This window comes from Lutjanus erythropterus, chromosome 1, assembly GCF_056507025.1.
Source record: "Lutjanus erythropterus isolate fLutEry1 chromosome 1, fLutEry1.hap2, whole genome shotgun sequence".
In the NCBI taxonomy this organism is placed as follows: domain Eukaryota; kingdom Metazoa; phylum Chordata; class Actinopteri; order Lutjaniformes; family Lutjanidae; genus Lutjanus; species Lutjanus erythropterus.
Genome location: NC_139317.1, coordinates 2,741,576 through 2,769,574, shown reverse-complemented (window position 1 = coordinate 2,769,574; position 27,999 = coordinate 2,741,576). Strand labels below are relative to the sequence as shown.

Genomic DNA, 27,999 nt, shown 5'->3' with positions numbered 1-27,999 from the left:
ATACATCTTAAGCTTCTGTGAACCAACACTCTTCCAAAACACAAACTGATTTCAAAATGAAATCACATATGGTAATGTATTAATGTGGCTTTGGATTAGAGCTTTTATAGAATTATTTCCAGAATAACTGGGGGAAAAAAACAGATTTTATCTATGGGAGTGTATGTTGGAGATAACAGGGGTTTCTTATCAAATTTAGGCTACTACAATTATCACCTCATTTTACATCCCCCGCCCATTCGTGACGTAAGCACTGGCGGAGAACGGGATACTGGGAGAGCCGGAAGAGATCCAGCAGATCCCAGTTTAGTTCAGTTTCTCCATCAGAGCCCGAGGAGGTGTGAACGGACTAAAATTCATCCAGCAGGAGGGGTTTTTATAGTTCAGTTCAGACTGTGGTTGGAGCTCCTTTTGTCACAGACGGTGAGTATGAACGCTTCGTTAAAATGTCTACCTGTGAACAGCTCAGCGCGCCGCGCTCTGTCAGTTAATCATTTCAGAAGGCTGCTAGCTGTTAGCCAACGAGCTAACTAGAAAACGGACGTGTGTAGAAAGGGAACCCAAGACTTGCGAAACTCTCGCGAGATTTAAATGTTTGTTTCTTCAGTGCGCACTTTGTACAAATTAATTATGTACTAATTATACAACGACAACGACGTTGTTAGCTTTTGAATAGGTTTAGAGACAAAACCACTTTGTTAGGGTTAGAGAAAGATCGTGATATGGGTTTAAAGTGTCACTCTCGCGAGATCTCTGACGGTTCCCGGGTTCCCTTCTAGACACGGCTATGGAAAACTGGAGCAGGAAATACCACAGACGGGCAGCCACAGACAACACTATTCTTATTTTATGAGCTGAATTGCGCAAATTTTACTGCTGCTCACTTAACGTTAACTCTCTGTGTGTCGATAAAACCGCTAACACGGTGCACGTCCTGTTTCCAAACCGTGATGATAACATGAAAGACCGTAGGCAGACAATTGTGTCAGAACAAATCGCTTAATTAACCGTCTAATTAACTGCGTTTTAATGGAGGAAATTATACTTAAAGCTTTGAATATGATGGTCCTGAATTATGTAGCCTGACCTACTTTGACTGGAGCAAACTAACCGACATTAACTTAAGCTAACGTCAAACCAGCTAACTTGTGTCCCTTCATAACGTTGACGCATCAGTAGAAGTTAATTAGCGTCAGTCCTACCAGCTGCTCGACTTTATTTAACACCTCACAGTCTCACCTGACTGCACCTTTCACCCTCAGAAAGACTGAAAATGTTGGGTTTGGATGTGAGAAGCAGATGGGTGTGGTTGGTTGGTTGGTTGGTTGGCTGGTTGGTTGTGTGGTGGGACACACTCCTGTCATGTAACTCAGAGTTGGGACTTGCCAGCAGGCTGCTTCCTGGTCTGAGGACTGGTTCAGTCTCCTCCTGAGGTGACTGGAGCCACGTCTTCTGCCCCCTCTCTCTCCCTCTGATTGAACACAGATGCTGATTGGCCACATTGTGCTGAGTCAGGAGTGAGGGTCAGTACAGGACGTCTTTGTTTCAGTTGATGCCAAATCACTGGAAATCACCCAGAACCAAACAAACTAATACAAGCATCCTTTAGCTCTGCAGCAGCTCTGTTTCATTTAGGGCTGCACAATTAACTGCAGTCCGATATTATTTCAATATTATTGAAACTGTTATATGGCCAAGTGCAATATCCAGATCGCAATTTTTAAAAAATAAAATGTGTGAAAAAACTGTAGTGCTGCATAGATGGCCAGGCCTAAAAAAAATGTTCTCCAGATGAAACAAAGCATGTCTGTCTGGTACATATCAGGGCTGAACAATTAATCAAAGTTTTACCGAAATCACAATATGGCCGACTGCAACTTAAGAAAAGGTTGTTTGGTAGAAATCCCTGCAAAAATCGCAACACAATCATTTTAATGTTTTTCATTGAACGTAATAAAAATTTAAAAAAAAATAATTCTTTCTAGTATTGAAAGTATCATTCAAAATAATTGCAATTGGATATTTTGGTGTAGGACAGGACATCTATGCCTCACCACGTTCATTAATTAAAAAAAAAAAGAATAATAAGACACATATTGCCTTTAACAAATATCGCACCTCCTGCAGTCTGAAAATTGCAGAAAGCCATGTTGGGGTTTTGATAAAATTTCAATTAATATATAATATACAGAAAGTAGAATGTATACATAAATATTTTTGCAGTGATCCCTCAAATGTGGTTAACAAAGATATGTGATGGAGGCAGGATATTTTACAGTTTAATAATAAATGTTATTGTCCAAAATGATATCAGGGCACTGAAACAGTAAACTTTCACCACTGTTTTTAATACTTATGAATTAAGAAACACAAATGGAGCAAATCATGTGTGCATATTAAATCAGAATTTTTAAAAAGGAACGAATATACACAGAATGCTGTCTGTAAAGTTAACAAATAAAAACAGTGCATTATGTTCTGTTAAAAAAAAGTTCTCGTATCTGTGCACATATCCTGATACCAGTATGGACTGATTTAGCTGTGATAGGCCAACATGGGCTGATAATATTGGCCGACAGATAAATTGGTCTTGCTGTTGTCCTTAGACCAGGGATAGTCGGCTCAACACTATAAAACATAACTTTCTAATTTTCCAGCTGTACATGTGATAGTTGTTCTACAGATAAATTTAAAACATCTCAATCTTTGGGACATAAAACTGCTGTAAATAATCTAAAAATAAGGTCCACTGACTAGACTGTTCCCAGAGCTTTCAACCGTACTCCACAGCCTTCTTCAGCTTTGTAAAAGTGTTAAATTTATCCTTAAAGACTTAATTCGGATCACTCTGCCTGTATAAATCTTGTTTTTTTTCTCCTTCTTTATTTTCCAGTGTGTGTTGCAGTAAAGATGTGGAAGGCAGCAGCAGGACAGTCAGTCAATGTGGCCGTAAATGACGACGGAGCGGACGACTGGGAGACCGACCCCGACTTTGAGGTGCCACTGCATTCTTCTTTGCCCCTCCACTTCCCCTTTGGTTCTTATTTGCTCATGCAGTTTTGCGCCATCCTTCACTCTTCTTGATCTTGCCTTTAATTTTTTTCTAGAATGACGTATCGGAGAAGGAGCAGCGCTGGGGGGCCAAGACGGTGTCGGGCTCAGGACATCAGGAGCACATAGAGTGAGGAAGAAAAGCATTTTTTTCTGTTGGTACTGAATTTAACGTGTAAAGCACCAAAATGTGTCTCCTGACTCTGTCCTTCCTTTGCGTAGTATCCACCACCTGCGTGAGACGGTGTCGACGGAGCACACCAGCCTGAAGCAGAAGGAGTTGGAGACGATGCCAAAAGCCTCACATGGATATGGAGGAAAATTTGGAGTGCAGCAGGACCGCATGGACAAGGTAAGAAGGATGAGCAGACCTGTGCTCACAGATGAAATACTAGATGAAACGTTTGTGTTTTGGGTCCATTTGAAGAAGGAGCCTGACATCCTTAAAGATGTTTGTCTGTTCACCTTGTACAAGTTACGTGTTTTTATTGTAGGAATTGAGAGCAAAGTCTTAGGTGTTCAAAAAACTGGTTTCTTAACCAAGCAGGGTTTCATCTTGTTGTGATGTCCTTGTCCAACAGAAAATTATTTTGTCACGTCTGTCAAGGTTGTACATAACAAACATTCAGTCAAGAATGAAACCAGAAAATCTTCATATTTTAGAAACTGAAATAAGAGAATTTTGATGTTTCTCTTCAAAAAAGACTCAAACTGATTTATCGATTGTCAAAATATTTGGCAATTAATTGATTCCAAAATCGATTTAATCGTTGCAGCTGTAGCTGGTTGTAGTTCTTGCACCTCTTTCCTTTGAGGGGTGAAACCAGTTTTGCTGTAGTTGTAGCCTTTTCCTGCAGCAGAAGCTAAAAATAAACCAGCTTGCTAAATCGGGGTTTGTATTACTAAAATATTCACCATTTTGTAGCTTTTCATTTTTTCAAACAGGGCTCTTTTTTAAAAAAAATCTATGAAGCCAATATTATCAGCAGGAACAACTAAATGATGTTCACCTCAGTGTGTTTGTGTGAACAGGCTGAGTCAGTTGTGACCATTTCACACTCGATAATCTTTCCTGGCAAGCAGCTCCGTCCGTCCACACCTTTCTCTCTCTGGGCCGTGTGGTCACTGCAGCATGAATGTGATGACCGAGCACTGTTTACACCACACCGATGAGTCAGATGCCACCTCTTCAAACCGCTGGCTGTTTCCAGCTGTGCTGCTCTTTTTCATGACCCCTCCCCTCCTCACATGGTCCCTCGCTGCCCCTTTTCATGTTCTGAAATTGTGTCTTTTTGTGTGTTTTCTTCACAGTCTGCTGTGGGTCACGACTACCAGAGCAAGTTGTCCAAGCACTGCTCCCAGACGGACACCTCTAAGGGCTTTGGGGGGAAGTTTGGAGTGCAATCTGACCGTGTTGACCGGGTATTTCCTGTGGCTGTTCACCACCCAACAGCAACAACAATATCTCCTTTATTTCACACATGGTTTTACTTGCTGGTTCCCTTCTTTTAATGTAATAACACACAGCTGGACTGAAACAGTTCCAGGAAATGTTCATCATCATGTAGTAATATTATAACTGTGACAGAGATAAAACATGCACATACAGGGTTAAAGGTACAGTTCACCCCAAAATCAATGATACGGGCTTTACCTGTAGAGCTATTTATCCACAGTTTTAGATAGTTTGGTGTGAGTTAAAGAGTTCTGGAGACGTCAGCTGTTTGCTCTTCTCTCCAGTACAATGGGACTAACTGGCATTCTGCTTGTGGTCAAAGTGATAAAATATTTGAACATTTGAAAAATTTAGCAGCAATGTTTCTTTGCAGAATTGATGACTTAGTAACTCAGGATATTCCACAGACGTTTCTCACTGGTGGTGAATTTTTCAAATGTATTTTTTCGGCACTCTGATGTCTCCAAAACTCTGCAACTCGCACCAAAACTATCTAGATGGATAAATGGCTCTACGTCCCTTTAAGACATGCAAGAAATCAGTAGACTAATTGTGTTGCTTCTTCCCTTCTCTTTCCAGTCAGCTGTTGGGTTTGAGTATGCTGGAAAGACGGAGAAACACGCTTCGCAGAAAGGTGAAGTCACTTGTTGTCTTCTTGCACATCACTTTCAGCTGCAGATCACCTGCAGTTTAGTTGGTCAGAATGAATCCCAGGATTATGTCATCGTATCAGAGACACGGAAGTAGCTTATTCAGTGGACACTATTCTAAATTCACCATCTATCTGTACCCTTTTTATCAGCCAGTTATGTTTTGGTAGCAGAATAAACGGCCTACAGGAGACACGTTTCCAGCACAAACAGTTTGATGAGCCTCTGGCCGCCGGCCAGCTGCACCCCATGTGCTCCTGTTGTGTTGATCAGAAGTTGCTTGATCTCTGCTCTGCCAGGATCTGCTGCACAGACACACCGTGTTTGGAAACTGTGTTAATGGCTAGTTAAGCTGTTGTTTTGTATTTGTTTTCCAGGCATATGATACTGTACATTACAGGGCAGTTTGTAAACACGACAGTTTTATGTTTTACTGTTTTTGGCTCTGTGCTTCAGCACATTGGATTTAAACTGAAACAAAGTAAAGGTTGTAACTTTCAGTGGTAAAGGTATAAAGAGACAAGTCCCTCCCCTTCCTGTGGACCACTGTGGGACCTTATTTCAGAGAAAATATGTATGGTAGTGAATAGTAAGAGAGAAATCATTTTTTGCTCCTTTTGAAATGTGCCATGAACAAATATGATACTTATCAATTTAAAAGATAAATTTGCAAGTTAAGAAAGTCACAGTATGTCATCAAACTCACATAATTAGAAAGACTACACGGCGAAAAGTCACAGAAGTTATGTCCTAACTATAGCTGCAATGATTGATTGATGAAGGGATTATTAAATTAAATTAATTGCCCTTTTTTGTAAGAAAATATTTCTCTTATTATATTGAATCATTTGAAAAAACCCAACATTTGGGATACAAAACTGATGGAATCAAAGAGCTGGAAAAAAAGTTGATTAATCAGTTGGTCAAATGTAGAAAATTATAATACTTTAATAATTTATCAATTAAGTAATTCACCAATCAGAAATTTCCTAAATCATTATAAATTAATTATGTTTGGGTCTTCAAGCAAGACGTTTGAAGACATCAACTTGAACTCTGGGAAACTGAGATGGACATTATTCAGTTTTTTGTCACTACAGACTAAATCAATAATTTTATAAAATAAAAGAGCTGCAATGATTAATCCGTTATTAATGGACAATTAAATGAATTGCAAACTATTTTGTTAATTGATTGTGTTGAGTCTTTTTTTAAAGTTAAAATTCTCTGATTTTAGTTTCAAATGTGAATCTTTTCTGGTTTCTTTACTCCTCTCTGACAGTAAACTGAATATCTTTGTCCTGTTGGCAAAACAAGACATTTGATGACATCATCTTGCACAAATAATGCCATATTTTTTCCATATTTCATAATTTTGATGTCTCCAATTTTAATCTACAAAGCAGAAAATTAGAAATAAAACACTGAATAAGAAGATGTCCAAACGTTTGACTGGTACTGTATATCGTGTGGGATGAGAGATGTAGTTAACTGAGTTATTTCACACAGATAATTTTACTGTCTTTACACTTAATATTTAAACATGGAACTTTTCTTGTGATATAATTTGTACATTAATTAATGGCACGTTTCAGTTGAGATCACAAACTCTCTTTCCGTTGACTACCATACAGAATTTTTTCTGAAATAAGGTTGCATGGGCGACTTTGTCTCTTATATAAACAGATAAACAGTGTCGCATTATAATCCTTTTGGGGAGGATGTATCAAAGCTGTTCATAATCTTTACACACTGCACCGTGTACAGTATGAACAGGGACCCCAGGGCTCGGGGAGTCCACTCTGGCTTCTTAGCTTTTAGTATTTTGATGCTGCATTCTCATGACTGCCACACTGTCATCACCTTTGTGTTGCCTTCATCCCTTCCAGAGTACCTGCACACAAGTGCTGAACATTTGCCCAATTCCAATCCAGTACTGTCACTGTCAAACTGCAGTGCAGATCTTTGTTTTTAAACCACCAGCAGGACAACACACGGTCTAACTCCTTAAAGGGATTGTTTGTTTATTTGAAGTGAGGTTATATGAGCTGCTTATTAATTGTCAGTGTATGTTCGACAGTCGATGTCAGTTGATACCCCCCAGTTTGCAGAGTGCCAGCATGGAAGAGATTAATGCACTGCTGTGGACAGAGTTGGCAGCAATTTTTGTTTTAGACACAAAACAAAATCAGTTTAAAGTAAACACTACATTTGGAATATTTTTAAAGCTTTACCTTACTGTCAGACATCCTGTTATACCGCCATCTCCAAAGTCACATAAGTTCTTTGGTGAAATCAGTCATTTTAACTCACAGAACTTAGAAGTTGCTGGTCTACCACAGCCTCGATTTCTTAGTTTGTTTGTGTTGTTTGGTGTTTATAAAAGTTTAGATTTACAGAAGTCACATGTTAACACAGACAAGCTGTTCTTGCATAGCCAGTGATCAGCACTCTTGAACAGTCTGGCTCCACGCTAACACACTCTGCTGGTGCTGCTGTAAAGTAGCGTCGAAGGGGGCTTTGAAAGTGGGCACCACGATGCTGCTTGAAACAAGCAGCCAAAGGCAGACTTCCTGTATGCCCACAGTATGCATCTGATGAGTCAGACTGCACACAAACTAACGGATCAAGGCAGCACTAGACCAACAACTCCCATGTTCTGTGTGGTAAAATGACTGATTTTATATCTGGTTGGTTGGGAGAGAGCGATATTTGTTTTATTTAACGGTGGTTACCTGTTACAACAGGCTGTCTGACGGCAAGGTAAAGTGGCGATAATATTCTAAATATAATGCACATTTAAACTGATATTGATCATTTTTTGGTGTCCAAAATACATTTTACTGCTTAGCCTGTCCACAGCAGCACATTGCTTAGCTTCCTACAGTGGTGCTTCTGCTGCATCTCCAAACTGGGGGCGTGTCGACCTCCATCTGCTGTAGGTAATAGACTAAGTATAGATAAGAACCTCATACACTTCAGATAATCTGAACTATCCCTTTAAAGGAACCGGATTTAAGACCAGCATAATCTGATTGTGTGATAATGACAGCAGTGAATATGTTCTTATAAATGTTTTCATTTAATGTCAGTAAATATTGGTGGGAAATTTGGAATTGGGCTGCTTTGTGACCACTGCTGCCATGCTGCTTCACCCTGACCTTTGACCCTTGCCCCCCCGCTTTGCTGTGTAGACTACACCACTGGGTTTGGGGGGCGATACGGAGTGCAGGCAGATCGTGTCGACGAGAGCGCAGTGGGCTTCGATTACCAGGGCAAAACCGAGAAACACGAGTCCCAGAAAGGTTTGTCGTGACTTCCTGCCATGCGGCATTCCCATTAACCCGGAGAAATATGGAGAAAATGTGGCTAATGGATACACACACACACACACACTCTCTCTCTCTCTCTCTCTCTCTCTCTCTCTCTCTCTCACACACACTCATGCTAACAACTTGGCCTGACTCAGTGAGCGCAGGTCCTGACAAATCCTGTTATTTTGCATTTCTTCCTCTTCCTCCATTCCTCAGCCTTTGCCTGCTTATACAAGGTTGCAAACAACGGCTTTGTTTTCATTTTAACTCTCAGTTGCATGTGTGATGTGACGTTTGTTTGCTCCAATGTCAAATAATACACTTTTATTATAGTTTTTGTAAGATAACACATGCAGTACATCTGTCTCAGAGGACTTTTAAGAACTTGGGAGTCTTTTTGGACGTAGGTGGCCATTTCCTCTCTGAAACACTGCCTCCTTTAATGTGTTCCTGTTCCCTCCTCGTCTCAGATTTCAGCTGATTGGCACAGACTTGCCAGCGCCTTCCGGTCTGTGGCTCAAGGCCTGACCCAGCTGGTTTTGTGGGGGAGTGGGATATTTAAATTTGGTGTACTTTTTCCTTTTAAACAGGCCCTTTGTTGTGAAGGTATCGGTTTTCTTCCAGTTCACTTCTTTTTTTTTTAAATGGCAGATAACCAACTCTAAAATATGCTCAGAATTACAATAGGCTCTTTTGTGTCATTACACAATGAGACTAAAAAACAGAGACAGAATAAAATACACACACAAAACAAAATTATTGATTCACACCAGAGTTAAATCTGATTTTATATCTAAAGTGTAGTTGCATGGGGAGATGATGGGTAAACTCTGCCTCACCTCTTCCTGCTTTAATTTTGTTCTTCTTTTTTCTCCCTCGTCTCCCCCTCCTCTCCTGTGCTCTGTTCCGGCCACCGGCAGATTATGCCAAAGGCTTTGGCGGCAAGTATGGTGTCGAGACCGACAAGGTGGACAAGAGTGCTGTGGGCTTTGAGTACCAGGGCAAAACGGAGAGGCACGAGTCACAGAAAGGTGGGTATCATCGCAGACACAGCAACATGAAAAACATAGGAAATATGAAAAACAAATCAGAGAGCAGTCATCAGTTTATCCTCCAAATATAAAATGTTCTGCTTTGTGCATGTGCAAAAAAAAAAAAAAAAAAAAACTGCAGCCATGTCGTCTGATTTTTTTAAACTTTCAAATATTGACACAGGTATCAGTTGGACTCTTAATAAAAATATAAAAAGAGATTTTACCTTGCAGATGATCATAAAACATTTGAGCTCGACATAAACAAAATAAAACTCAATAATTTATATGAAATAAATGGGAATATTTTCAGTTTTCTTTACTCCTCTATGAGAGAAAACTGAATATCTTTGGATTGTGGACAAAACACGACATTTGACGTTGTCATCTACGGCTGTTGGAAGCAATGATTGACATTTTGTATCATTTTCTGACATTTTATAGACCAAACAACTAATCCTTTAATTAAGAAAATAATTGGTAGTTGCAGCCCTAATACATATGTGAGTACAAAAATAAAATAGAAAAATGTAGATTTTCTGTTTAAAAAAAAAGTATAAAGTGAGGGCTGTATATGTTGTATCGCACTCCTCAAAGCTGCATGCACTAACTAAGCAGACTAGCTACCAAAACAAAGAACAGAGAAGCTCAGATTACAACACACACACAGAGGGAGTGTAACTTCTTTCTCTGCTCAGGAGGCCATTACTCCACTAAATCTTTACATAGCAAATAGTTGTTTGCTGCTATATTAATGTTCAGGATATAGAATATTTAATTTGTTTTATGTGTAATGGTTTCTACATCAGCCAGGTGAGTCTGTTTTCATGAGTAAAAAAAACACAGACTAACTATTAAAACAGTCAGTTTTTTTCCGAGTCATCAGTCATCATCACTCTCTGTTTGTTGCGATCGCTGTTATCAGTAGTTTATGTGTCCAGAGGGCCTGAATGAGTCACACCCTTCATGTCTGTTCTGACTTGTCTGGTCTCTCAGTTTGAACGTAGCGCAGCAGCTTTACCTGCAGCTTTACCTGCAGCTTTACCTGCAGCTTCTTGTCTGACACACCTGCACTGTTTTTACTGCCTGATTGGCCAACTGCAGCTTATAGATATGGGCGTAGATTACCTCAAGAATTCCCCACAATGCACCGGGGTGTGTTTGCATATGTGGTGCGGGCTGTGATAACCAGGTCATATGCTCTGATAACAAGGCCAGCCATTTTCATGCACTAATGATAAAACAGCCTGTGCAGAATGCATGTATCTGTTTAGAAGTTTAAATGCCGCACAAATGCTGGTTGTGTTGATAAATATTTACATCATGCAGCTGCATCAGTGACAGGAAGTGGCTCAGTAAGCATCACATACAGCACACCATAGATACATCTGTTCCAACTCTGTATGTGTTTTTGAGCTGATTTTTCCATTTAGACATTCTGAGCTCTTCTATCAATGAACATTCTCCCACAAAAATGAGGCACTGCATTATGAAAACATGACATTTAGTGATTTTGAATCTTCTGTAAACTTGAAGTGTCATTACAGAAAGAAATCTCAAGTGCTTGTGTTATTTTATGTTTCAGTCACGTCTGGGCAGAAAACTGGTGATTGTTTTAAATTGTGGACTTTTGTAAAATCAGCAAACTTGTTTATTGCTGCTGTTATTTTCAGTGCAATTGTAATGTTTAAAGATTTATAGTTAAGTACAGTGGTCTGACCTTTCTGATTTGATGTGTCTGCTTTGCTTGTTTTATGCACTTTGCTAGTGTCTTTGATAACCACCCAACAGTGACGTCTCACTCAGTCTGTCCAGGTTTTCATGCACAACATTCTTTAGGCTAATGGACTGTAGAAGACTAGCTTTCAATTTTAGCTTCAGTGAGTCTGAGGCATTAATTGTGTTGATGAAGGAGAGGAACCCCCACCTTCTGGTGAAGTTGTAATACCAATTATCAGCCCAGGATAAGGATTTATAAAGATTTAAAGCATCACCACACGGTTTGAGTCACCTTTCAGTCACAATACTGAATTTCAGTGTTTGTTTTTCTCCACCTTCGTTGTCATTGCCATAGCAACCTAACAACAATGATGCAGCAATTTTCACCAGTGTCTGACTTTAGGACAGGGTCTAGGCCATCCTAATGTAGGATCCCTAACGTAGGAGATTCTTCAGTTAGGACAGTTCTGTAGTAAACTAAATGCCTATCCTAAGATATGATAGGAAACGTTTCTGTGATCCTGAACATCCTAAACTGAGATAAGATCAGATTTCAGGAAGTTTCTGTAATGATGGTGAACATTTCCTCCAGATTAGGGAAGGGCAGTGTGGTGTTACTGTGAGATAATGGGGATTTGTCAATAAGAAGAGGTTTTCTTATATCAGTGAGCATAAATGTTTTGTTGGATATTTGCTTTTAATTAATGTTAGAGTCACTAGGATTTGTCCAAGCTGTTCATAAACGCTTCAGGAAGTCAAATACCAATGTTTTGTGTTGGTGAAATGTCCCGAGCACAAGAAAACAATGAGGAAACACGGGCAGAGGGCTGTAGTGTCTCTGCAGATACAAACACCACCACACTCTTCTAGTGGGTCATAAGAGATGTTTCATAATAAGTGTATTTCTATGAGTTGAGTCTATACATTTTTTTTTTTTTTTTTTTGGAAAATGTTGGAAATTACCCTGTAAGTTTAGCCAAGAGCAGCCATTCCTATCAGGTTAGTTGATCTACAACCAGTTTCTCAATGGAATTACCAGAGAATTTACTTTATCACAATGTTTTTCATTGATGCAGTTTATCAGTAGTGATGATTTTATCACTCATACTTCATCTAATTCAACCAGAGGACAAAATCACATCACAGAAACATGTTCAGGTGTTAATCTCTTCTCTTCTGTGTCTCTGCAGACTATGTGAAAGGCTTCGGGGGCAAATTTGGTGTGCAGACGGACAGACAAGATAAATCAGCGCTGGGATGGGATCACCAGGAGAAACTACAGCTCCATGAGTCCCAGAAAGGTACTGTCTCTGATCTGGTTTCTCAGTGTGTTTGAGCAGGACCCATCTAAAAAATATACAGGTAGATGTGGATATGCATGTAATTGCCAATCAGTGGTTTTACTTGTGGGGCATCCATACTCAAATAAACACTGTATCCTTAGTGTTCAGATATACTGCAGTGCTTTCAGACTAATGATGCCAAAGCAAATATGAGCCAAGCTGATGGTTTCAGTGTTTTATGTTCACAAGCAGGAGAAAATCAATACCAGCTTAACAATAATCATCTTCAGCTGAAGCTTGTCGGTTTTTGTACTCTACTTGAGTCTAAATATTCCAACAGCTGTTACTGTTTTCAACAGAGAGCAGAAACTGATAATCACATGTTTCTCTTGTTCATATTGTTGCACATCAAAACCTCTGTTTGACTTTTGCCCGAACTTCGAATGGGGAGAAAATCCACCAAACTTCAGCAGTTATAAGTTGTCTGCTTTGAGTTTAGCACACAGTGTGTGTTCACTGTAAAAGCCCTCTTCCTCTTCAGCCCTGCAGTTCAGCTCTGATGTGGTTTCACTGTGGCTTTGGATGTGGTCTTTCAAAGGTTGACAACTTCCTCAATCTGTGTGTTTTTAAAAAAAAAAAGAAAAAAAAAAAAGCTTGAGATAGAGGAAGTGAAACCAACAGCTCAGATTTAGATTTGCATGCCGGGTCTTTAGCTGATGCTGCCATTCACAGTCAATAAGTGCTGTTGTTAAAAAAAATATGGAAATATCCTTTTTATTTTGTTTCAGATGAGCGGTCAGTGTGGCCTGCATTCATCTGCAACTTTATAACTTTCCAGAACTCATAATCTGACAGCAGTTGAGCGGAGATTAAAATGGCCAGCGCTTCAATCGCTTTACAAACTCGCCACATTTGCACTTCTGCAACTAGCAGAAACAGAGCCGTTGTCCTTTCAATGAAGTGACAAGATGAAAGAAACCAAAATTGAAATTGAGTTTTGAACCACGGCTGGAGCAGAAATGAGACAACAGAGAAAGTCTCCCTTCACCACCGTTCTCGGGTCTGATTGAAATTCTCAGTTTGTGTTAAACACACCAGGAAATGTAGCTACTTGTGCACTTCCTGTAAATGCAATAATTTATTTTTTTTTTTACTAGAGATAGGAATTATCAGAGGGCCTACGATACAAAATAATCACAATACTCAAGTATCACATTGAGTACTGCAATAACATATTGCAAGTTATCACCTTTTTCAACTGCAAATAATCTCCTGAGAGGAAAACTTTATTTGTTTTTAGCCTGTTCGTCTCACTTCAGTCATATTCATGGCAGCAGAAGGGGATTGTCAAGCCAACAGACTGACCAACAGTCATGAAAACTTACTAATCCTACTGACCATGACCTGTGCTGACCTCACCAGAAGAAAATTCAGCAACATCTAGTGAACTGAGAAAGCTATAGATTTTATGATTTTAGTACAGAAATGTTAAATTCACACTTGCAATTTTAATAATTTCTATAATATAAGATTTATACTCGGTGTCCGTGCATCAATACCATGTTCCCATGCAAAATATTGTGATACTATGTGATACATGCCGACAAATCCCGTTTAGGAAGGTGTCTGCTGTAAAAATATGTATAGCAGGCCATTTTTTTTTTTGCCTTTTTTTAATTTTTGTCTTTATTTATTTGTTAGTGCAGCCCTCGACTTGAATAAAAGAGTTAATGTCTACCTATTCCTCATTATAAACAGCCTTCATGAGCCAGGTGATGTCAAGCGACATACCTGTAAATGCTTCATGTAAATATCCTACACGATTTTTTGTTTACAGTGTGGAAGTCCTCCAGTGACATGAGCCATAAATTACTGAATCATATGAACTTTAGATTCTATAATTCTAGTTTTGTGCATGATGTGTGTTTTAGGGCTGCAAGAAACAATTATTTTCATAGTTGAGTAACTGGTGAATTATTCTCTCTCAATTAATAGTTCTTGGCTTTAAAATGTCAGAAAATTGTGAAAAATGTCAATCACTGATCCCAAAGCTGTCCTAAAATGTCTTGTTTTTCTCATAACCCAAAGACATTCAGTTTACTGTCAGAGAAGTATAAAAAAACAAATAAAATTCACATTTAAGAAGCTGAAATTAGAACATTTAGACTTTTTTTTCTTGCAAAATTACTCAAACCCATTAATCGATTATTAAATTAAACACCAACTATTTTAATAATAGATTACTTGTTGCAGCTCTGGTGTATTTACACATTTTCTCGCCCCACTTCAGAAGCTGGCTGCTCTAAAATATGTACAACTTGGCATTTTCAGCGTTCAGCTGACCTTGTTTTGAAAGACCACATCTACAGCAAAGCAGTGAGTCACTAAATGTCACACACATTCTTTTCTCCTGAGAGGCAGCTGATAAAGAAATGAACCAGAAATAAAGACCAGGTACAGAGGAGGGACAGATTCATGCTGTACACAGAGAGCTGACTGGAGCAGGAAGGTTCTCTTATCAAGCAGTCCGACTTACTGACAGGGAAGGAGCTTTAAACTCCAACCTTGATCATGTTGAGAAGCAGCTCAGCAGTAACTTAAATCTTTATCATCAACATTGTGTGAAAAAGAATGAAGATATTAAAGTTTTTCCCTCAAATGTCGTCTTTTAAAACCATAATGTGTCTCCTTCACATCACTGAGCACGAGTGACAGGCCTGCCCGGGGTATCATTGTCTCTGTATGTTTGTCTATTTTTATGTATATATGTGTGTGTGTTTGTGTCTGTCATGTGTGTCTATGTTTGTCTGTCTGTGTATGTGTGTGTGTTTGTGTGTGTGTGTGTTATGTTGCAGACTATAAGCGTGGGTTTGGAGGGCAGTATGGGGTAGAGGTGGAGAAGCAGGACCAGTGTGCCCTGGGCTATGAGCACAAGGAGAGCCTGGCCAAGCACGAGTCCCAGAAAGGCACAGATACCCCCCTGAACACCACACCCTACCCCACCTCCCATTTAAACCCCCCCCTCCTCCTGATCCTTACCCCCCACCCTTTCTCCAGAAAAAAAAACTGCTTCCTCCTAGCTTGAAACTCACTCCGCCCTCCTCATCCTCAGTAATGGCTGTTTTCTTTTAAGTGACGGACACGCCTTCCTCTCCTGACAGACGCACCCCTTCTGTCTGTAACCCCCACGACCTCCTACACCCTCCAACACCACTGTTGCACACCTTCCCTCCCACCTCTGCAGCACCAACCGATTAACATGAACAGTGGAGACGAGCTAATTTCTGTGCCAGATCACCCAAAGTGCAAAAAAATACTGTACTTTCTCACTCACTTCTGGTGACATCACATGATCTTTTTGTTTGTGTTGTCCAAAAATACAGAAAATCCATATTTTACAAACTAAAATATTTTTCTTCATTGTATCAAAACAATCCACAGACCTAATCCAGGGTTTCTCTAAAAATGAGACAGAGGTGCAGGGTATTTGTGTCATACAACATTAAATAAAATGTAATGTTAATACAATAGTATGTTTGTGTAACATTAATATATTCATGTTATAATATTAGTATATACATTATAATTTCATATAATAGTATACTATATTGCCTGCCACTGGTGCAATATTAATCCCTTAAGAAATATGCAACTAATATTTACAATTTTGTAGGTTTGTGCAAGAAAAATGGTCTGTAGCGGCGGTTAGTCTCTAATTTGTTAATGCTAACTAGTCAGCTGTTTAATTGGTACTATTTCTTTTGTAGAAAATCAAAGCTGAGATTCAAAGTAGCTTTTGGAGTTTTTTTTTTTTTTTTTTTAAATCATACTACATGATATTCATGAGCAAATAATAATAATTGCCCAGTTGAGTGTACCAAATGCATAATATATTATGATTGATAATACACAATGTTTCTTTGACAGACAAAACATAAACTATCCAGATGTCACCAGGGCCTAATGGGAAGATGTGTGTTTTTGTTGTTTGGGTGAACTGACCCTTTTTAATAAGAGATTTGTTATCATATAGTTAGGCTGCAGTTTCAGACAATCTCTGTAACTTGTTACAAAGTCTAACTATTAGTCACACGTAGGATGGAAACAACATTTTAGTTGATAGTCACTAACTCTATTTTCTTATGAGGCAGTTTGTTGTCGGCTCTGTGCTGCTCAGGTGTGGCCAGTTTAAAATTTTGGTTCTTTTTTATATTGTCTTTTGTTTTATGTATAATTTTATTTTGTACAGACCATCCCCTGACACAGGCAGCTTTCAATTTTGGGCCAGGTGATATCAAACAGTGTGCACCTTAATATACAGCTTATATCGTCCAAAAGGAGCAGGAAAGTTAGATGTAGAAATGTAGAGGTCTTCCTGTGGCGTGGCCCATACATTACTACATTATATGAGATTATCGAGTGTGTGTTCACAGTTTAATGTGGTCTGAAGTTCGACTTTTATTGTAGACTGTATATCACCTCGGCCCTCCACCCCTGCTGTTTGTGTTGCTGCCATGATTCTATTTGTTTGCTGCTGCGTTCAGTTTGTGCATGATGTCGTCTGACCTCAGTGCATTTTATCAGTCCCTGCTCTTGCTGTGACCACACAGACACATGGCTGATCTTCAGTGCAGACATTGAGCCAAGATAGCTGCTTGACCCCGACCTGTCTGTCTGGCTTACGTTAAGACTGTCCTGTCAGTCCTCCTGTCTCTGTCTGCATTCAGTTTTTGTTTTGTTTCTCCTCTCTACAGGTTTGCATGAGCTCATCAGTCCCTCAGCAGCTCTTTTCAGTTCAGTCGCTCAGTTCCTGTGAAACCAGCCGCAGTCTGCTTCATCTGAACTTTAGCAGATCAGAGAAGGTTCTAATCTACAGTATGTCTCTAACAGTGTGACATAATGAAGAGACTTAAATAAACTTTACAGTCTGCTCTGGAAAACAAGTTCTGATGAAGCTGACTGTGGTTGAGTCATTAATGTTAAACAGAAACTGACCCTCACTTTTCTCTCATTTATTACCAGATTATTCAAAAGGATTTGGAGGGAAATTTGGTGTCCAGAATGACCGCATGGATAAGGTAAAAGGAGTTTGTGCATATTTACAGTGTGGTTGTATGAGGTACAGATCCACAGTCAATGTGTTACCTACAGTAGATGGCAGTAGACACACCCCCAGTTTGGAGAAGCAGCACGAGTACTGGTGTGTGAAGCTAATCAATATACTGCTATGGACAGAGTCAGCAGTAACATGTTTGTAGATACTTGGAAAAAAATCAGTATCAGTTCAAGTGTATGATATTAGTGTAAGTAGAATATTTAAGAATATTTTCATCACTTAACCCTGCTGTCAGAGAGACTTTTCTGGCAGGAAACTGCTGTTATGTAAATCAGATATCGTTCTCTCTTAACCAACCAGACTCCATTGGCAAAATGAGTCATTTTACCTTACAGAACACAGGTTCTGTTGGTCTACCGCTGCCATGACCTGTTGGTTTGTTTGGTGAATCTAAACTGACCCTTTAAAACACAGTCACAAAGTCACAAACTAACAGATCGAGGCAGTTGTCAACCAGAAACTCCTGTGTTTTGAGTCTTTGGTGAGACAAATATCTGGCTCATATTATGTTGGTTTCCCATCCAAAATGTTGTCTGACAGCAAAGTAAACGGCTCAAAACATTTTTTGCTGCTGATCAGCCAGACACATCATGCAAAAACATAGCAGTCTTTTTTTCATGCACTGGTCATTTTATGGAAGAAAAATCGCCAAAATCTTTCTTCTTTCAGATGAGTGGAAATCTGTATCTGTAGATTTCTCTTAAGGATATAGGTTGTAAATGTGTAAGAGACACAGATTTCTGTTCTGGAAACGTGTGCAAATTAGTGCATATTTAATTAGATAATGCTTCTTTTGCAGTCCATGTCCACAGTCTGATAAGTTCAGAAAAATCCATCCCTGCATTACTGAAAGGCAGTTTTTAAAACCAGGATACGACAACACTTATGCTATAGAACAAGATAACGATGTACAAAATCTAAGATGATATCTCTCAAATCATTTATATTACCCATCCCTTGTTAAAACTTTTACCCTGGTCACCTGGAGTGTTTTGTCTTTGTTAATGTGTTCCTTCTGTCTGTCTCTGGCTGACAGAGTGCAGGGACCTTTGAGGAGGTGGAGAAGCCGAGCCCATCTTACCAGAAAACCAGACCTGTGGAGGCTGGTGAGCATTCATCGGCATCAGCTGTTTGACTCTGAACTTTAGGCATCATGTGAACTCACCACATTGTTTATTTGTCCTCCTGCTCTCCAACTTCATCAGCTGGCAGCAGCACAGGAAGCATCAAGGCTCGCTTCGAGAACATCGCCAAGCAGAAGGAGGAGGAGGACAGAAAGAGGGCCGAGGAGGAGCGAGCGCGCAGACAGGCCAAGGAGAGGCTGGAGCAAGACGAGGCGCGCCGTAAAATCCAAGAGACGGCCAAGGCCCCCTCTCCCGTCCCCGCTGCTGCAAGTCCCAGTCCCACTCCCAGTCCCACTCCCACTCCCACTCCACCAGTCCAGCCAGCTGCTTCATACCAGGTGAGTCGTGGTGGTTCTTATAGGAATTCTCTGTGCTGTTCAATGAAAGCTACAAGATGCAACTTCTCAGGTGGAGAGACACAGAATTTTATTCTGTAAGACTTTACTTTCTTTAATATTACAAAGCAGGGATGGATGAAATGGATTGGGTCCATAAAAGAGGAGCAGGTCACACCTGCTGGATGTGAGGTGTGACTAAGGTATTGTTTTGTAAGTCTTTGCACTCAAGTCCTTATCTTTGAGTTGTGAGTCCTAAAGATGTCATAATGCTCTCTTAGACAAATGTAATGAACTTTTAACAACAGAGCCTCGGCTTACTGTTCTTTATGCACCTTCAGATGTTAAACAAGGTTGGAAGTTGTTGAAATGGTCTTTGGTATAATTTTTTCTAACTTGAGCTCAGTAACATGATGTTGGTTCTTCATGGTTCTCTGCTGTAACTTGACTGGAAGCTTTTGGACTGGTTCAAACAAAGTGGATGTGGGGAGAGAAGTGTTGACTTGCTGAGAATGAACAGTGTCCTTGATAGGTGATTCAGGAAATTAATTGTTTTGTGGATTCACACTTTTTAAATGAGAAACTTTTTAATCTTTGGGCTTCTGCACCTCTGCAAGTAAACTACAAACATTATTGCAGTTGGAACAAACAACTTCCAATACAATCCTCAACAAAAAGGCAGTGACTTGTTCTGATGTCGCCTTTAGTGTTTGTTTTACCGTCGGGTTTGTTGATCAGCCTCTTACTGTCAGTAGCAGCATTAAGCTAGTAAAACACTGAAGCTGTTAACTCATAAATCAGTATTTTTTATTGCTCTTTGCAGAGAGAGATCTCAGTTAAACCGGTGATGTTTGCTTTTTCAGAACACAGAGGAGGTGCTGTACGATGCTGCGGAGGAGAACGGAGAGAAGCAGTATGAGGCGGAGCCACAGAACCAGTACGCACAGCAGGAGGACCAGGATCTCTACCAGAACCCCGAGGAGAACGCAGCAGGAGGTGAGACTCTTGTTTCATTTGTAGTGTTGTATTGTCGTCTAAGCAAATGTTTGGCGTTCATTCTTGATACACAACTCATTAGGATTAACTGTGGGGTAGGTTAGCCGTTTTTTTGTCAATCCAGTAATCATTTCAGCTTCACACCTACTGACAGAAGATCAGAGGTGCCTCCTGTTTGAGACTAAAGCTGTGAAAAGTTTACAGAAAAGCAGAAGTGACACAAAGTAAAACTTAATTATCCACAAAGGTGGAAATTGTCTTTGGTCCAACTGTTCATGAAAATATTAAAACACACTCAGTTGTTTATTAGATACACCAAGCAAAAACTAATGTAGTGTAAGACAACAATCCTCCCTTCATGAACACCTGTAGACGAGGTGTTGTTTCAGTTCTTTATCTGTCCTCAGCAAAATAAATAGAACCACTGGTCAGACTACAGATATCTTCCTCCACAATGATCCTGCAGCTCTCTACAACAGTCTGAACAAAAACAGAACATGGTGACCTTCATGAAGGGAAGATTTACTGCAGGACTGCTGTATTAGGCTGCATTAGTTTTAGCTTAATGTACCTAATAAACACAACACTGACAGTATGAATACTCCAGGTAGAAAAATACAGGATACAAAATTCAAGAAAAACACCTGAAGAAAAAGAAAAGATTAGAATTGAGTCAGAGACTTGAATGACTTCTGTAGAATGTTGCGCCTAACGGAGTCGGTCTGTAGTTTCTTTACTAACGAACCATCGTTCTCTTGCAGACGCCCAGCAGTACGAGTACGGTGAGGACCTCGGGGTGACGGCAGTGGCTCTGTACGACTACCAAGCAGGTGAGACTGAAAGCTGGGACACAGAATGAAAAGGTTTGGCCCCACTGGCATCTTTAACAACTAAATTTTCAACCAAAATAAAAGTAAAACCTCAGCTAGTACTACAAAGTAACCCCTAATGCCGTGCTTACATGTAGTGTTAACCACTGAAACCTTCAGATCGACAGTCTAAAGTGGAGAAACTGCACAGCTCTGCAGAAGCAGACGCCGCATTAGTAGCTTTTGCCTTTATAACCCTTGAACAAAACAAAAATTACAACACTTTAACAGAAAACTGAAGGCAGCAACGTTACAAATTCCTTGTCTGACAAAGACTAATGTATGTCAGTGGTTATGTCAGGGATAATGTACAGTGAGCAGGTCATTATTGTGAAATAAATCCCTTCAGGGTGATGCAGGAGGTCTCGAATCATCCTGAAGGGTCACCTGCTCACTGTACGTTATCCTTCTTATTACATGATTATTTATCAACAAAATATGATTTGAATATGATATGAATGATTTTAGTGAGTTAATGATTTTATTGTTCCTCCAGAGTCTATGATCAGAAGTGTGTCCAACACTTTATCAGCTAAATCAGAAGTACCAACACTAATCAAAATTGTGGCTGATTAGTTTTCTGTTAATGACGATGTCTTTTCTTGTTTCAGCCGGCGATGATGAGATCTCCTTCGACCCTGATGACATCATCACCAACATCGAGATGATCGACGAGGGTTGGTGGCGAGGCGTGTGCAGAGGCGCCTACGGCCTCTTCCCCGCCAACTACGTGGAGGTGCGGCAATGATGACGCCCCACCAAGACGACCTGTGTCCCTGTCCTTGTGCAAAAAAAAAAGAGGAAGGAGACCGTTTGAAATCCCCTCTCCTTTTCCACTCTTTGGTCTTTTCTCTCTTCACCCCATCTTTAGTGCTTTGACACTGCGAGACGTCCTCAGGTCTCCTCGTCGGCTTTCTTTTGCTCCTTTTTCCATCCCCCGTCTACCAAGTCCAGATTCACTTTGTTTCCCTGCGTGCAGCAGAAGACAGGGAGGACGAGTCAGAATAATTCAATATAAAGAGAATATATAAAGCTCATTACCTGGGCTTTAAGGGTAACTTCCATATTTTTCAACCTGGACCCTATTTTCCTGTGTTTTGGTGTTAAAGTGCGTAATACAACAGTTTGTGTAATCGATCCAGTATTGAGCGAAAGCACTGCAGCTGGCAAAAGTAAAACTGAGCTGCAACATAATCCTGGGTAACTGCAGAACGTCCAGGTCCGTCCACTGAAAGTTCTTGTTTGTTTTTGCCACTGACAGACTCAGATTGTTATTCTGGATGTCTGACAGCTTTATGAAAAAGATCCCTGCAGAGACGAACCTTTGTGTGAAAGAGTAGAGATCATTTTAACCAGAAATAGCTGCTACATCACTCTGTTCAAAGTACAAGCAGCAGTTTTACCTCTGTGGTTTACCGCTGCCTCAAAAGTTTTCCACCTTTTAGATCACAAAAAACAAATGAACTAACTGACTTAGGCAGCGGTAGAACAGGAGCCTCATTCATAAAACCTTACTTTGTTTTATCTCCTTACAACATTTGGAATTGACTAAAGGTGATTTTCCTGCTGGTTATGGAGGGTTTTTGCAGTTTTTGGACACGTGCCTGAGTTGACCTGTCTATCAGTTTTATGAACAAGGTGTTTGGATTCATCAGTTAAAGGTGTGAGGAATTAATAGCAACATGTTCCCAAGCTGTGTGTTTGGCTTCAGTCTCCTCCACTATCACTGCAGTATAGTCTTCCAAAAAGTTTCCTTTTCTGTTCTGGTCCCTGGATATTCCTGACTAAACCCTCATTTGTGCCGTCAGTTTAAATTAAGTTTGAGATTGATACATCGCTGGTGTGTAAGCAGAGTTTTTATGGTCACTATCTTTTATGAATCGAACTTAATCTTAAGATCATTTCCAGCTGTGTTCAAATAAATTCAAATCCAAATCAAAGAGAGTTTTTATAAATGGAGTCTGGCTGCTTTGAACAGAGTGATATAACAGCTTGTTCTAGTTAAACAAAATGTACTTCCTTAAACGAACAAAAACTTCAATCTGAGACTGTCGGTGGCAAAAACAAGCACCTTTAGTGGACTGCGTGGGTTATGTTGCAGTTGAGTTCAGCTCTTGCTGGCTGCAGCACTCTCCCTCAATACTGGACCAGTTTCACAAATTATTTTCACCATCACTGAAACATCAAAACAGAGGAAGGTCCAGGTTGAAAAATGCCAAAATTACCCTTTAAAACGCACAAAGCTTTGCTTGTGTAATAGTTAAAGCTACAAAATGCAACATGGATGTGTTGGACCTGAGGTGATTTAACCTCCTGCCTCACAGCCAGAAGTTGCAGAAACAGTGTTTGAGTTCAGCTTTGTGAGGTGATGAGCAGGTTTTGCTGCTTCTTCACAGGTTAGAGAGGAATTTTAGTTTCACCAAAGACCAGAGTAATGAAATGAAAAGTCTCAGATGAGTCTTGTGCACGGGGCTCAGGGTGCTCACTGCTCAGTAGCTCAACCTTCATGTAAGCAGGAGCAGTTTAAAGTTGGATTGTAATATATATCGACAGCTACATACTGTGCAGGAACATCCAGTATGGACCAAAAAGCTGATAAAACCCTTCTTGGTCTGTGTGCGTGAAGTTTGCTGTGTTGCACAGAAGTTTAAATTCCCCTCCTGACTGAAGCTGCACTTCTCTGTGGGAAACTGAGCTTCTTGTCGAACACCCTCTCCTCTTTCTGAACACTTCAGCATCAGTCGTAGGTCGATTTATAAACGATCAATAATCAGGTTTCCTCCTTTGCTGATGTTTAAATTGTTCACAGAACAACGGGGCCATAGTGACGGAGACTTCATCTCCGCTGTGGCAAATCACAAGCTAAACTACAGCAGCTCATAGTATTATTTTAATCATCTTCATGAAGCTTCGAGTCGTGTACAGAGAGATCCTGATTTATGACGCTTGGAGAAATAATAGATTTGAAAACATATTTTTGTTCCCTGTCACTGTGGTTTTCTTTGGATGTGGACCAGACTTGTGTAATTGTGGGTGCTCGGGGTGTTTTTGTGTCATAATGTGTCAATCTGCACACGTGAGGCGGCGTGACGACAGCTGACATCACGACCCGAACAGTGTGCCGACCTCAGAGTGAGTGACCTTTAAAATAAGTGATTGATCAGCAGTAGAGACGTAAACCGAGCTGTTGTTTAAGGGACGAGGCTTTGGTGTAAATTCTCCAAACACTAATTATTTCTAACAGACGACCGTCTGTGGATCGCAGTAGTGTAGCTTAAACAGGTGTGTGAGTGTGTGTGTGTGTGTGTGAGAGAGTGAGGGCTTTCATTAAATTCATCTTTGGGGTTTTATAAAAAAAAAAGTGACCTTTTCAAATGCATTATTTTTATCTGTACCTCTGTTTGCTTGAGTCACATCATTACCTGCTTGTTCTTTTTTTTTAGTTTCAATAAATAAACTATGAACGATGAGCTGGTTTGGGAAGTTGTTTTTTTATTTTAACGTCCTCAAACTGTTAATCAATATAATTGTCTTTTGTTTGCTCTGGAAAATAATTATTCTATATTAAAAATCAATAACTGATGTCAACCAGTGGTGGCAGAAGTATTCACATCCTTCACTTAAATAAAAGTACCACATTTTTTAAAACTTATGACACATAATAAAACCTTTACATTGTTGATACTTCTGATTTATTATCATTATTGTTTTGCTGTTGTAGCTCGAGGTGGAACAAGTTTTTGTCCTCATCTAACAGTCACACTCCTTTCACAGAGGAAAGGAATAAAAGCTATTTCTGGTTCATAAATCTGTTTTTATTGATTGGATTTTTCTCTCATCTTTACTTTTTGTGTGAAATATTTAATAACCTGACCTCTTTGAACAGTTATTTAAATGAAAAGTTTAATATATCTCTGGTTGATGAAAACAGCTGAACACTGATTTTAAGGAAGTCAAAAGCCAAAAATATTGAAAACTACTGGTTTCATCTTTAACAATTTATTTTATTATCTGTTTCACTTAAACGTGGAGCAGAAGTATAAAGTGAAGTGGAAATATTTTTGTCTCAAATGGAAATTTTCAAGTAAAGTACAATAAGTATGTATTGAATAAATGCACCACCGTCAACATTAACATACTTTTATCTCCAACAAACAAACACTGGCTGACAAAATGAATTACAGATAAATATGAGAAGAGCTCGAGTCAATCAAATTAAAATGATTGGTCATTGGAGGACGCCATGATCTCACTAACATTTCAGATCCTGCTGTTCTTTTGAAAAATGACGGTGGTGAAAAGTTAAGTTCATTTACTTCATGTATAACTATTTGAGTGTCTCATACCATCTTATACTTCTACACCACGAAGTCTTAATTTTTTTTTACTCAGATTCATTTACTAACAGCTAATATTACTTTACAGGTTGAGATGTTTCATTAAATACCAACTAAAACCTTTTAAATCAGTAATTATAGACGTCAACAAGCACTTTGATTAGTTAGAAGTCCAAGCCAACATAGATTTCAATTTCATTTTGACAAACAGGAATTCTTATTAAAGACTCTATTATCACCTGTCAAAAAGTTAATTTTTGATTTAATTAAGTTCTTAATAGTTGACATGTTGATTTTAGATATTTACACTGTAAACCTGAATAAGTTAGCAGCTCTCAAAAACACTGAAGAAATCAGCTGCCACAATCAGATATTGATCAGAGCTTAAATATTTGAGATAAATGCTAAATGTACTCTTTACACTTTCACTCATTACATGCAACTTAAACGTTTCATTTTCCCCTCTGATTACAAAAGCTTAATAGAATTGATTAATCTTAAGAGTAAAAGCTCATTATTTCATGTTCAGTAGTAGTCAGAATTGAATTTTAGATACTAAAAAATCATCGACTATTTTTTAATGATATCCAACATTAATATGTTGCTCAGGGCAGCATATAGAACATGGTTTGTTGAGATGCTGAATAGATCAGAAATGAGATTGTTGACATCTGAGATGGGAAATTAAATTCTCACGAGCCACAATCCTTTTTCAACGTGCAAATTTAATTGTAGACATCTGTAACTTATTTTTACTGATAAAAAAAAAGGGATTAACTGATATTTAAATTATTAAGTTAATTAATTATGTGTAAATCAGTTGTGACTAGTTGAAATGGGTTTTTTTTTCGACATGCAAAAATATGTTTGTAACACGTCAGCTGTTTAACAGATTTGTTCAAGTAACATTTTAAGATGACGGTTTGACTTTTACATTAATTACATTTTGCTGATAAAACACTTTTCATAAGTATGATTTTGAATTCAGGGAATTTTCTTATAATGGAGATGACATGAAATATTCCTGACTCTGAAGTGAGAATAAAAGTTGAAAGCTCAGGATGGTCTCGTCATTTGTGATGAGACTTGTAAAGATGATTTTATCTTGTTTCTGATTGGCTCAATAAACTCACACATCGTTTTTGTTTATCGTGTGATTTAAGAAAAGGTCAGAAACCTGGAGGACAGCAGCAACACCTGAACACCACTGATCATCTGACAGGTAGAAAAGTAAAAACCTCACCACAGTGAAGAGATGCTTCTGTGGAGTGGATTTCACCACGACGATGACGATGATGATGATGATGATGATGATGATGATATATCCCCGTCTGGACCTCCTGTCTTGGCAACAGCTTCTCCTGGTTCCCAGTTCTGATAAATAATCCAAAATTCAAAAATTGTTCACATAAAACAGATTAATTACATGAAAGGTTAAAACCACTGAGTGTTGGTCTGAACAGTCTGAGTTTATGATATTTAAGAGTTTGAAACATTCAGGATATATCAGCATGTGTATTCTGTCAAATAAATATTTTGTTGATTTATTTTTTCACATTATTTGTGACCAGGATGTGAACGCAGTAAGACATTTTACAGCTGAAATAAACTTGTCAGTGCCCTCTGGTGGACAAACTGTGTAATTACAGACACTGTGTGTGTGTGTGTGTGTGTGTGTGTGTGTGTGTGTGTGTGTGTGTGTGTTTCTGCATTCCTGCTTAGATGTTTTGTTTCTCATCAGCTGACAGATGAACTGATACTGATATTATCTGTGATCATCAAATATGTTGGATGGAGGTCAGGGTCTCCTGTTTACATGGACGACTACTGAACAGGTCTACTGGGTGGAGTATTATTATATTATATTATATTATTGAAACCTTTATTTTTAATTTGGTGTATAGGCTACATATTTTATAGCTGGCAAATATAAGAATCATTCACACTGAAACACTTTTCAAAAAAAGATTTCCTGACCTATAATCTTTAGTTGAGATAATTCACTGTTCTACTTTAGATAAACTTGAATCTTTGAGTTTTAGAGAAAAAAAAAGTATTTCAAACTTGAACCTGATTTGTTATCATTTTGGTGCCTGAAAATTAAATAGTTTTAATTGAAAATATTAACATTTTAACCACGATTCACATTCACCCAGATACATTCTGAGTGAATCCTGTTCGATCATTAATTTTAGTATTTATGATGAGGTATTTCAGTCTCTGTGTGCACCTGCATGTATTATTACTGTCACTGAATCCCTCTGTGTATAAGACAGGCCTCTATAGGATGCACTGGTGTCAAGTACTCTGCTAAAATATGTCTCTTTGTTTTTACCATGATTACATTTATTGATAAATACAAATTGTACATTAGTGAAATTATTACCTGTAATATTCTGTGTGGAGCCATTTTGCAAACAATTCTACTTTACATTCCCTTGTAATTATTATATTCTCTATTTATTTTTTAAAGTAAACAGCTAAGTGCATCGACTGTGGGACCAAAGAATTAACCTTACATCAGTTCACCAAAATGAACTTAACACACACTCTGTCCAACGCGCGTAACGAGGCGCGTACAACAGTCAGTTTTGTGAACAATTGCAAGACAATCAGACACCAGCAGACATGTACAATGTTAATTTACAACAATGCAAATGTCAGAGTTAAAGTCCATGAACATGAGCCACAGCGCAAACTAAAGGTGAATGAGTTCTG

The 27,999-nt window shown here is 39.0% G+C and overlaps 1 protein-coding gene across 3 annotated transcripts; it reads left to right on the top strand.

The window, feature by feature from the left end:
* Positions 1 to 262: 262 nt before the first annotated feature.
* cttn (cortactin) lies at positions 263 to 22,402 on the top strand. 3 transcript variants are annotated; one of them, XM_084718224.1, is made up of 16 exons: positions 264 to 423; positions 2,894 to 2,997; positions 3,108 to 3,181; positions 3,274 to 3,403; positions 4,363 to 4,473; positions 5,087 to 5,141; positions 8,352 to 8,462; positions 9,392 to 9,502; positions 12,412 to 12,522; positions 15,360 to 15,470; positions 17,527 to 17,582; positions 18,657 to 18,726; positions 18,826 to 19,082; positions 19,943 to 20,075; positions 20,837 to 20,905; positions 21,556 to 22,402. In XM_084718224.1, exons 2-16 carry the CDS (start codon positions 2,911 to 2,913, stop codon positions 21,690 to 21,692), a joined length of 1,623 nt encoding a protein of 540 aa, XP_084574350.1. In that variant the 5' UTR covers positions 264 to 423; positions 2,894 to 2,910; the 3' UTR covers positions 21,693 to 22,402. The 3 variants fall into 3 exon arrangements, with proteins under 3 accessions (XP_084574368.1, XP_084574350.1, XP_084574358.1); XM_084718242.1 differs by lacking the exon at positions 8,352 to 8,462 and having other exon boundaries at positions 263 to 423; XM_084718232.1 differs by lacking the exon at positions 15,360 to 15,470 and having other exon boundaries at positions 266 to 423.
* Positions 22,403 to 27,999: the final 5,597 nt, after the last annotated feature.